General features: G+C 42.7%; 1 protein-coding gene across 2 annotated transcripts in view; it reads left to right on the top strand.

The window, feature by feature from the left end:
- LOC148014587 (zinc finger CCCH domain-containing protein 32-like) overlaps positions 1-12,157 on the top strand; it is a 109,453-nt gene that overhangs the window by 74,802 nt on the left and 22,494 nt on the right. The window contains exons 6-7 of one of the 2 annotated variants that reach the window (XM_087666699.1): positions 7,675-7,744; positions 7,823-8,019. In XM_087666699.1, the coding sequence (XP_087522825.1) occupies positions 7,675-7,744; positions 7,823-8,019 (267 nt within the window). Of the gene's footprint in view, positions 1-7,671; positions 7,745-7,822; positions 8,020-12,157 lie in introns of both variants that reach the window. The other variant, XM_087666698.1, reaches the window with a different exon arrangement.

Here is a 12,157-nt window from a genome sequence, read left to right as displayed (position 1 = left end):
TCCCCTCCCAATCTATCCATGTACTCTAATATCTCATCAATGTAGAGACTAAATAAAGTAGGTGTGAGAGTGGGCATCCCTATTTAGAGAGAGAGAGAGAGAGGTCTATAAAAGGCCGAAGTGGCCTATGAGACCAAAATGTTACATGTGAAAATGGAGGGAATTTTCCATGTTCCAAAAAGGCTGACATCTAATGCTATGACTATCTAAATGGAAAATAAGCAGTGAACAATACATAGCCGATGAGTAGAAAATGATTTCTATGCCCCAGAGAGAGAGAGAGAGAGAGAGAGAGAGAGAGAGAGTTTACGAAAAAAGAGAGAGAGAGAGAGAGAGAGGAATTCCAATTCTGCTTTGCGCCTTTGATATGCAAGGGAGACTTGTGCCTCCTAGGGATGTTTTTCGTTCACAGCAACAACAGTTTTCTTCTCATGCTTCGCTTGCTGGTTTGCAAAGGGTGGACCTTGTAGATGTAATCCAAAGCGAGATGGAAAGATTTCAAGCAGCCAAAGCTCTAGATGTAAAAGGGAATGGAAAAGCGGTGGCTCAATAGTTTTCTCATTTCCGATTTATTATGAGGATTGCTTTGTGGAATGTGAAAGGTATCTCTTCACATAGTAAGCAGTATCGGTTGTGTAAAGTTGTGTTAGCTGGAAAGTGGGATGTATTTTGTGCGGTGGAACATAAACAGCATGCTTTGACTGGATCCTCCTATGTTTATAAGGATAATGTTGTTTTTTTCAGTGGTCGAGCTCCATATAAATCTAGAGTTATGTTAGCTGTCAAATCTTGCCTGCAGCCATCGCTGGTTTCTTAAGACCCTCGAGGTCGATTTGTAATTTTGGAAATACTATATGAGGGAGAGGTTTTGTGGTTGGTGGGTGTATATGCTCCTTCCGCGGTAAGGGAGCGTTGTCAACTTTGGGATGACCTGCGCTGCCTTTCCATGGCTCGCCAATGTTTTGTCATGGGCGACTTTAATGCATGTCTATCTGGGGATCAGGCTACTTCTCTGCACTCGGTTATGGATGGTCTTGAGCGACAAGCTTGGGATGCCCTTGCAACCGGATCTTTAAAGTAGGACATGTGGTCCTGGATGTATCCATCACAATCTGGTTATACCTATCGATCTTTGCAACATCCTAACACCTGGGCTAGACTAGATCGGATATATATTTGTCGTAGTGATTCCTTTCTTCCTACAGTTATTGACATGTGGGTGGAATGACAGCATGTCTTATCAGATCACTACCCTTTGGTCCTGGAAATGACCCATAGACCTATTCATGTATTTAAGGAAGGCTCTTCTTGCTCAATTGCCACTTTGTTTTAATCAATCTTTTCTGCAGCAGAATCAGTTTTTGGAATATGTTCAGCAATTGATCGCTTCCTTTAGCTTGAAGGTCCTATTTGGAGGGAGGGATGCATGAGCTGTTTTTAGGGACAATGCCTGACAATTATCCCGTCAGTATGGTATTCAGCAAGCTTCCTCTTTACGAGCTGAATTGCGGAATGCCCAATCTTTATTGGCCCACTCCTTGTCTTCAAGTGAATCAAGGGATTCTAATGATGAATTGATCATAGGCATTGAATGGTTGAAAGGTAGGGTTCATTCTCTTCAAGAACAGGAATATGCAAAATACAAACTGTTGGCCAAAGCAGAAGCTTTATACAATAATAATTGCCAATCCCATCAATTCTTTGCTCGCCTGCACTAGAAATATGCTAGGGAAAATATTGTACGCTTAATGGATGAACAGGGTGTTATGGTGACGGATCTGGCTGCCATCATTCGTATGTGTGTCAACTTTTACAAGTCCTTGTTGGGACCGCAAGAGAATTCTTCTGATGCTATTCCTCTCTGCTTGCCGCTATATTTGTGAGTTGGTAAGCAACCAGGTCAAACTAGAATGAGTGGACTTAATGGAGGCGGATATTTCAGAAGATGAAGTGGAAGAAGTACTATCCCATCTACCTCGAAGGAAAAGCCTTGGCTGGGATGGGCTTCCTAATGCAGCTAATGTGCAACAGCTTAAAGACCCATTGACTCGCCTGTGCCAGTAAGTGTGGAACTTGGGTACCATGCCATTCGATTGGAAGATTGTTGTCATTCAGTTGTTGCCCAAGGTTCCCTCCCCTACCTCTTTGAAACAATGGAGACCTATTTCTGTTATGGGTTCGTTATATAAAATCTTCTCCAAAATCATTGCGAACAGATTGCAGAAAGTTTTTCCGCAATTGGTTCATCCACGTCAATATAGTTTCATTAAAGGTTGGAATATCATGCATAACATCTTGAATGTTCAACTGGGAATTGACTATGCTGAAGCTTCAGGATAGCAAGTGTTAATGCTTCAGCTCGATATTGAGAAGGCATTTGATCATGTTAGTTGGCCTTTTTTGCGTCAATTATTGTCCACAATGGGATTTGGCCCTCGCATGGTTTCTCTTGTTGATACTTGGTCAGGGAGCTGTAGCTTGTATTGCTCTTAATGGAGGGATCATGGAAGAAATTTCCTTATCTCAATCTCTTAGGCAAGGCTGCCCCCTCAGCCCTTTGGTGTTTGCTTTGGTCACTCACCCGATGCTCTCATTGTTGGACAAGTTGGCTGATCAAGGCGAGATAGTTGGCTTGACTCTTCCCCGTGGTACTCAACTTGTGTGTCAATCTTTGTGTGTCAATCTTTGGCAGATGATTCTTTTATGTTCCTTAAGGCTGATTGCACTAATGTTAATCGGGCAATGGTGGCATGGAATCTTTTTGCTTTGGCATCTGGTCTTCATATTAATACGCAGAAATCTACACTTCTCTCATGTACGGAGACTGATTTGCAGGCCTTGGGCTGGCATGGAATTGTGATCCCAAAGGGAAATATAACTAGACACTCGGGATATCCTATTGGGGTGGAGGTAGCACCCTGGGCCTTAATGGATTTGATGGCCTCTCGGATTCATGATAGGTTCATGTACTGGAAATCTTAAAGCTGGCCTTTACATGTCAGATTGAAAGTTGCTCAAAGTATTATGGATCAGCCATGTATGCTTTCCCACACATTTTACCCCGATGTAGATCCACACTCTCTACTGCTCCCCAAAATAGTTGGTATGATGATGACCGTAGAGTTACTAAGGCTAGCTTATAGATAGAAGTGGAAGTAGGCATTGGGACACATTGTCAAGCAAGGACATTCTTCAAATGCCTTGTGCAGAAGAAGTGAGGCTACTTGGCGAAAGCAGGAGAGATATATTAGTTATTTTTGGGCTGGGATAGCAAGAGTGCGTGCAAGATGTTCCATGAAAGATAGCCCCCCATATAGATTACATCACTGGATGCTTGGCTTGAATGTGGAAGGCAGCTGTATGATTTGCTAGGACAGCCACCTATATAGCCGCCATAGGCCTATAGGCTAACACAATGGTCTTTCTTCACCTGGAAAATGGTTAGAGATGCAATTTATAGACTACAAGATGGGAGGGCATAGGATGAGGATGGGCTCAATTGGCAGAACATTTCTTCACTTGGAAAATGGTTAGAGATGCACTTTATAGACTACAAAATGGGAGGGGACAGGATGAGGATGCGCTAGTGGCAAAACATTTCTCACATGCTTGTGACATACTAGCACCCATACTGGCACATATGTTCAATAGAGCAGTATGTGAGGGCTTCCCTATGAGCTAGTCAGATAATACTATAATTCCACTCTTTAAGAGTGGTAATCCTTTGATCTTCATCAACTACAGGACTACATGATTGGCCATATTTTAGCCAAGATATATGCATCTATGTTGGAAGATGAACTCACCGAGTGGACTGAGACTCAAGGCAAGGGAGCACGAGGATAGGCAGGTTTTAGGCGTGGATATGCCATATTGGACCATATCCTCACACTCAGAGCCATTATCAAGGAGGGTCGAGCTTGGGACAACAAGAGGATCTATTGTTTCTTTGTAGATTTTTGTAAAGATTTTGATATAATGACTTGTACATGCATTGTGCAGATACTATAGGATATTGAAATACCAGAAGGTATGCAATGGGATATCTATGCATTATATGAGATAGTGATAAGTCATGTACAGCCAATCTGGGGGGCTGTTAGAGAGGATTGAAAGTACCATAGGAGTGAAACAAGGATGCCCACTTTCACCCACATTGTTTGGTTTATATATAGATGAAGTGTGTGATTACCTAACTGAGGAGGAGCTGGAGCTAGCCTAGTAGGTGTATTGATACTAATATTATTATATGCACATGGCATTGTTTTTATTTTGGATTCACTAGAGGGATTGCAGTGCCACCTAGATGTTTTGCACGTCTTTTGTAGACATAGAGACCTTGGGAAGACCAAAACCATAGTCTTTAATACTTCAGCAGCATGGGTGACTAGATCTATGTACCACTTCACATTTGGAGGACACATAGTGGAGCATGTGAGGGAATATTTTTATATGGGAATCGCCTTCTTTGGCCCACAATTTACATCGAGAGGGGCATTAGAGGCATGTTTGGCACGAGGCTATGCAGCACTAGGGGCACTCAAGATTCAATGTGCTCACATAGAGTTCTAGGAGCCTCGCACAAAACTATGGTTGTTTGACACTCTAGTCACACGTACACTACTATATGGAGTAGAGACATGGGGTTGCAGCTTGTACCGTAGGCCTCTCAGTTCACTCACTGATCAGACCGGAATAAAGAGAGATTATTATGATGGTTGGGATAGCATGGGAAGGCCACTAATCATGATGATAGCACGTGTGATTAGGAGTAAGCCCTCCACCCCACATCCCATTGTTAGAGTAGAGCTCAGGAGTGCCTATAGTCACGGAGGGACTCTTTAGGGCAGTGACCTTTTGTTATAGGTTATGGGATCTCCCACGTCATAGATACTCCAGATTGGCACTAACTTCATCTCGACAACCAATAGCAAAGGGCGAGAAGAACTGTTGGATTTTAGATATGACTATCTGGATGAGAGTATATGGTTTGGATATTGAGCCCCGCCTTCCACCTTTTGACGATAGCCTTGACTGCCCTACACTTCCTCACAGTTGATTAGAGCTGAACGAGCTGAACCAAGTGGTTAGAGATGATATCTTGAGGATTGAGAGAGTGAAGACATGGATCCACCTGCCAGTCCCTCTAGGATTGAGGATTTTCTACCGGAGTCACTTGTCTCTCTTTGATGATGGATTTGCTATTTGGTTAGCATACATGGATACCCATCTCTCCCACACTATATAGGATGCTATTGGACACATTCGTACTTCCTCCCTTGGGCTATAGATGGAGATAGGTAGATGGACAGATACTCCAACAAAGGATAGGACACACCAACTTTGTGGCTGAGAGCTTGAGACAGAGCGTTACATATGCAGATGTACCATATACTATGAAATATGAGGACAGTACCACTGCCTCTTCTAAGATGGTTTTGGACCTCTTCGTCATGTCATGAAGTATGAGGACTAGAGATGCTTAGGTCTTTTCCTCTTGGAGCTCCATAGGCGCCGCACAACACTATCGTGAGACAGGAGGCCAGATTACCCAAAGGGACCCACATAGAGAGCAATGATAGACTTTTCTCACAGATCCAACCATACTGACACTACTAGCCTTACAGAGATAGAGCCACTTCGCCAACCCCCACATCCCCCCCCCCCCCCCCCCCCCCCCATATTCCAGCCAGTGGAGTCACATTGAATAGAGCCATTTCACTTTGTTGAGCATGATGATCCCATCTACTAGGACCCGTCTGGAGGCCGGATCACAGCCATTATCACGAGACACCGAAGACTCATCACCAAGCATTCTAATGGAGCAGTTACGAACCACATCATAGTTGAGATCATGCGTAGACCTTGAGATCAGTTGCAGTCTACAGTCTCTACCACATATTTCTGCACACACAGTTCTGTCAGATATGGGTTTCCTTTTCTTTCTATTGCTGGGACAATGCTAGAGATGGTCTTACTCTAGCATAGTCCCATTGTAAAGTTATTCTGAGCATTGTTTCATAGGTCACTTACTTATTTTAATGTTATCTTCACCTTATTGATGAGATGACATTAGACATGGATGTACTTTGGATTTTGTCTCATAGGCCACATTGGCCTTATTTAGACATTAATCTCTCTCTCTCTCTCTCTCCGGCTCTGCCCCTGTGCAACAAGAAAGGAAAAACCATGTTGGCATGCTAAACTTGAGTCTACATTAGATCTCTCTCGCTTTCTCAGGTTACCATGGTTTGAAAGCAAGAGAAAGAGTGGGAAATTGTCATTGTGGTGAAAACTTCAAAGAATGGATAGTGGACTATGCAGTGTAGATATTTACCCCACACATGGAATCGTGGCCCCACATGTATTTGTGTCCACATCTTGTGGATGAAGGGATTTGGGGTTGACAAATGCTCTGGTGCACCCTAAGATGTAAAAGATGCAGTTCGCAGACTGCATGGAAGTGTTCCCATGAGTTTATAGGATGCATCTTGGGGATGAAGGGATTTGGGGTTGATAAATGCTTTGGTGCACCCTAAGATGTAAAAGATGTAGTTCACAGTCGACATGTAAGTGTTCCCATGAGTTTATAGGATGCATTGGATGCAAAGTTTCCCAATTTGGGAGATGTATCATGTAGTGGGAGAGGCAATGTGGCTGGTATTTCCTCACAAGTTAGTGATGCTCTTGGAATGATGCCTAAAAAGTGCAAAGCTAATGCGGGGAAAGATCCCTTATTTCAAATTTAGGATATGCAGAATAAGGAAAGAGGCAAGAATTGCCCTTCGTGGGTTCTTTTTATGTAGAGGGCATTCCTCATTGGCACGTGAGGAGCCCTTCCTTTGTGGACATGGCAAGGGAAATTGGAAATGTTGGCCCAAGTTTCAAGGTCCCTTCATACCATTAGTTGTGCACTAAAGAATTGGATGATGATGTCAAATGTGTGCAAAATGATTTGCTTGATCTTAGAGAGAAGTGATAAAAACATGATTTTATCATTGCGTGATGAATGGTCTGATGCATGTCAATGAACCATGATCAATGTAATGGTTTCATGCAACATATCGATGTCTAAAGGCTTCAAAAGAAAGACATTCATTCCAAAAGCATCAATTGTAAAACACCAACAATACTAAGATTCGATGCACACAGCTGGAAAGCACCAACACTGGTATCCTGGAATTATGACTCTTGTCCCACCAATAGCTACTAAGTCATCAATCACTGCCTCAAGTCAACTACATGAACATTAAAATAATCAAACCTCATGAAACAATCGGGTCCAATCAAAGAGAGCGCAAGTATGCATTGAGAAATGTGAAAAGACTCAACTTCCCGGACTTTTTAACTCCTAGACCCAAATAGAGAGGCTTATGTTTCTGTGCATGCATAAATGCATACAATATGCTCCTCATAGGAGTTTTTAGACAACACCTCTCCATGCTACCGTTTGAAAACAAGACATATTTAACATATTTTACTATGGTATTTTAGTGGGTCGGTAATCAAATGATACTTATTACGCTGTATGCAATATCAATCTGAGAAGATGAATGTCAAGAAAGTTTGGTTGGCAACATTTCAAGGTACATACACAAAAGATGAGGAACTTGACTGTTTATCTAGTTTATCTGACATGAAGGATTCCTTGGTTATCTTGCTGCATTTTAGCAGGTACAAATGGGGCCAGTGGCATCTCTGGATGTTCAGCAGCAAGCACTTGGAGCAAACTTTGTGTATGGAGGTGAAACTCCAACTAATACTTTTTCAACTGTACTTCATGTGTTATATCATCCTTATGCATAAGACTCTCCTGCTACAGGTGTCCCCTCTGTTATACAATCATCAAGTTTGTCAAAAGATAACTTTCCTGAGCGGCCGGGGCAGCCAGAGTGTCAATATTATGTGAAAACAGGAGACTGTAAGTTTGGAATTTCATGCAGATATCACCATCCGAAGGAAAGAGTGTCATCTGCAGCAAATTGCACGTTGAGTCCTCTTGGCCTTCCAATACGACCAGTAAGAATCTAGGCTTACGGGCATCCTGTTTGTGTTTTGGTTTTTCTTAATTGATTTCTCACTTTTTCTTTCTAGTTGCTTCATACATGCACACTGGTGAGTGACATTTAAGCTAATTGATGGTCCATAAGCTTAAAGTTCTCTAGAAGGGTTCTTGTCTTTTCCTCTTTAGCTCAATTATTATAGCTTAATGTTCAACCAAAGGGTAACATGTGTTAGAGACAACCGCAAACAATAGTTGGTTTTACAAGACTTTCTTTGATGATGTGGTTATGCAGTCAGAATGAACGTTTTTCTTACTCATGTAGCAATGGAGAAGGTGGAATTAGTCATTTGTAAGTCACTGAAAGAGATTATTTGTGACTTTTAGATATGCAGAATGTTTTTGCAGTGAAAGAAAAAGTGGCTGGGAGTAGTACCTTGACAATTATTAGGGCTTCCTTAATACTGTGCATTCTCGTGATTGTGTATGGACAGACAAAATTGTTGCCTATTATGCAAAGAACACACATTTGCAGCCAATTGTTCACCAGATATTATGGGGCGAACCATGGCTTAAGTGTATAAAGCAATTCACACAGACAGCCCTCAAAAGCACTGATTATGACTGAGAGTTTACTGCCCCTGCTACCCCTACTTGTGGCCTTCCCTATTATTCTTGTCCTATCTGTTTTCAGTGTGCCTTCTCCTGCAAGATTTGTCTTCTCACCTTCCATCTCTTGTTCTATTATTGCAGGGGGTTGTTTTTTCCTTCTCTTTTCTTTTTCTTTCTTTTTCTTTTTTGTTGTGGCCGGGGGGGGGGGGGACTAACAGATATTAAGAGCAGGGCAGGAGATGAGATGCAGGAAGAGGGCTGGTGGTGTGTGAGGTGGGGACCTGAAATTGAAAGGATACGGAGGGCAGCCAGGGATGAGGAAGAGGGCTGACAGAAGAAAGAGTGGAGGGTTAGGAGGGAGGACTTGGCCAAAAAGGGAAGGGGAAAGATGGGTCACAGCAAGCAGATTAAACAGTAGAGTTCATCTTGGCTCCTTCAGATGGCTGCGTTTCACCTTCCATGTACACAAAGTGACAGTTTCAGTTTTATTAATTATTCCATATTTGATTTCCTAGCAGTTGAGGTCTACAACTCCTTTGAAGTCCCCTGAATTGTTAAATTTTCTTAAAAGGGAGGAACTTGGTACACCCAGGCTAGCTGCACTATGACTTGCTACCTAGTACAACAAATAAGGGGGGTCAGGGAGGCCACACAGGTAGCTTGTATGGGAAAATAAGTGATCTGGCTCTCATCTGCACTTTGAATATTCATTTTTTACATCCTTGCAATCTTAGGGCTACAAGCTCCCCTAATTGGGTACAACACAAAATTGGAAGTAGTTCCACTAAAATGGAGGAACTTGGTGCTCCCAAGTTGTGCACCATGATGCATAGCTACTTAGTACAATACGTCAAGGGGTTGGGGAGGCCACCATGGTGGCTTTTAATGCTAGTGAATCTCTCCTCTTGTGAAGACAAGGGAGTCGGCTTTTTTTTATTTCCTGAAGAAAGAATGATGCTATTAATAAATTCCCTACTATCCCAAGGCAAAGTACAAAAATAATCTTAAGAAACTTCCAAAACAAAAAATATACAGCGAAGGGGAAGTCAAGTACAAGGCCTGAGTGAATAACCAATTAGGTCTATAGTGGCCAACTATGTGTGGCTGATAGTAAAAGAAAGTGCCAGAATCCCAAGTCTTGAGAAAAGCATCTGTTCTCCTCATAGTCTCTGAACTGCCCATTTTCTCTTGCAACTCCATGGAGTTCCCAAATCATGGAGAGAAGTGTCTTTAGTGAATATCTCCAACAGATCTATAACATGGCTACAGCTTGCTGTTCAAATATACCAAGCAATGATGCTAGATATGAGCTCCCATTTGTGTCAAAGTCTTCACTGACTCTGAAAACTTTGGCATCACAATCTTGCACAAAAGTGACACAAAATGAGATAGGCATGACTCTCACAACTCCCGTATGTATCATGAGTCCTTATAGTGATATGCTTAGTATTTGCTTGTGACCCATGCAACCATCCCCCACATCACATTCATAGAGTTTGTTGTGCTGTGAAACACCATCCCAGGGGCTCTCCTCTTGAGCCCTAGGGAAATCCCATACACAATGCCTTTGTGTCTCCTCTAACTCCCCACATCTAACACAGTGACTGGATCTCTCCCATAACCAAGCCAAGTGCCAAATCCTAGGCTTCTATACGCTAGTACCCAAAGTGAGAGTGAGAGAGATCTTTTGGGGACTAACGCTATCCTTCAATCTCCTCCAAAAATCAGCAAGGGAAGGCGGTGTGATTCCTGTGCAATCCAATGTCAAGTTGTTGCTCGTATCATGGTAACCCTCCTCATCTGTATCCTCCCAATCTCGTGGTAGATCCAAAGAGGGGGACATCCCTAGATGCCTCTGCAGAGGGCTTTCTTCAAACCCACTCCCTACGGTCCCATTGTAATATTTGGAAAGGCCATCTTCTATATGCCCCCAATACCTTTAGCCATCCATCATGCATGCCACATAGTCCAGGTCTAAATACCAAGTCATGTCGCACTAGCCACAATTATATTCTTTGTTGAGAGCGTCTTTTGAACTCTGATTGATCCAAATCCTCTCTCTTGATTCAGCCATCCTTATATGAGAACATAAACACTATTGGTAACCACCACATAAGCAAAATGTCTCCTTTGGTAAAGAGCCCTATGCATGCCCAAGAGGGTTTTGTATAAGTCCTCCATTTTGGGGGGATCATTCCCTAATCCCCTCCATGTGTTTGACCTTTTTATGCCATGAAGCCTCTATCTTCGTGACTCTGCTGGTAGCTCTAGAAAGGCAAGCTATTCCCCCACTGTAGAAGCAATCTCTGAAGGAAACCTTGTTGTGTGTGTTCTCTTTAATTGTGTGGCATCTCTCTGACCTAAATAACAATTGAAGAGAGGAGATTGCCTCATCTTCTCTTCAACAATGGTTGTTAATAGAAGATAAAGAAAAGATGAAGTCCCAAAGGTACTTAGCCTAAGAACAAATTTACCTCACATGGATAAGAGTAAGAGAAAGTGCTACAATAGCCTAAGGATGCAATAATAGAGGACCTAGAATAATCAAGTCCAAGAGTAGGGCCACCATTGCACCGTCCTTCAGCATGTCTCTACCAAGGAAATCATGATGAGAGCCAGAAGCTGCAAGGATGGAAGATGCATTGTGAGTGCTGGTAGGGGCTGACTAGATGGCATTGTGGGGTGAATGCCAATGTAGGTTGCCCGCAAGATCAGTTAGTTAAGCCTTGAGTTGTTGTGAAAGGTATTGGAAGGGTTTGTTCATAAGCCACATTACCAGCAGGTTGTCATTGGGTCATGTGGGTGTGAGGAGTAGCTACTACCACCCATGCGTGAGATTTGATGGGTATGGGAGAAGATCTAGGGGGACTACCTTGGTCCTTAAAACAACACTCCTTGTTCACATGACTTGGCCACTAGCAGTAGTGTGAAATCTATTCTCATTTTGGGATGTTCTGCCAAATTGGTCTAGTGTCTCTTGTTCTATTTGAAGGAATGTCACCTTCTTTAGGAATTGCCTGAGGTGGAAACCAAAGTGCTCTCTGGGGATCAAGTAAAATTTAAGGCATCGATTAAGAAAAAAAATATTACATTCTGACGTACTTGAACTCCACAAATACAGCCCCAAAAAGAAGTATATATAAAAAAAGGCAATTTCTTTGCGACAGTGAGACAAATGCCCAAAAATATTCTATAAAGGACATGCTGTGTGCATCCATTCTCCATCCTTGTTCCTCGCATTCAAAGTTTTCTCTCCATCACCTTCATCATTGGTTGTTGATGTCCACTCAGCGTGCCACCATTGAGCCATCTGGAGACTCCACTCTGATGTAGAAGCTGTGGCCCTCTTGTTCCTGCTGATGCCAGCCATCTGGACAGCTGTTGCCATCTCCAAAACAGCTGCATTTCATCCTAGCCTGCTGTCACCTTAATCCAGCTGGCTATGTGGCACTGGTACAGCTGTAATTTTTCAATGGTAGTGCTGCTGTTGACTTTGGGACACCTGCTAGGCTACTGCATTTTCAATTGGCTGCCTTCCTCCTC

The sequence above is a fragment of the Lygodium microphyllum genome, chromosome 25 (genome assembly GCF_053477565.2).
Source record: "Lygodium microphyllum isolate KBCC chromosome 25, Lygodium_microphyllum_v1.1.10, whole genome shotgun sequence".
NCBI classification, from domain to species: domain Eukaryota; kingdom Viridiplantae; phylum Streptophyta; class Polypodiopsida; order Schizaeales; family Lygodiaceae; genus Lygodium; species Lygodium microphyllum.
Note: the sequence above shows the minus strand (reverse complement) of the source record. Positions and strands in the feature narration are given on the sequence as shown.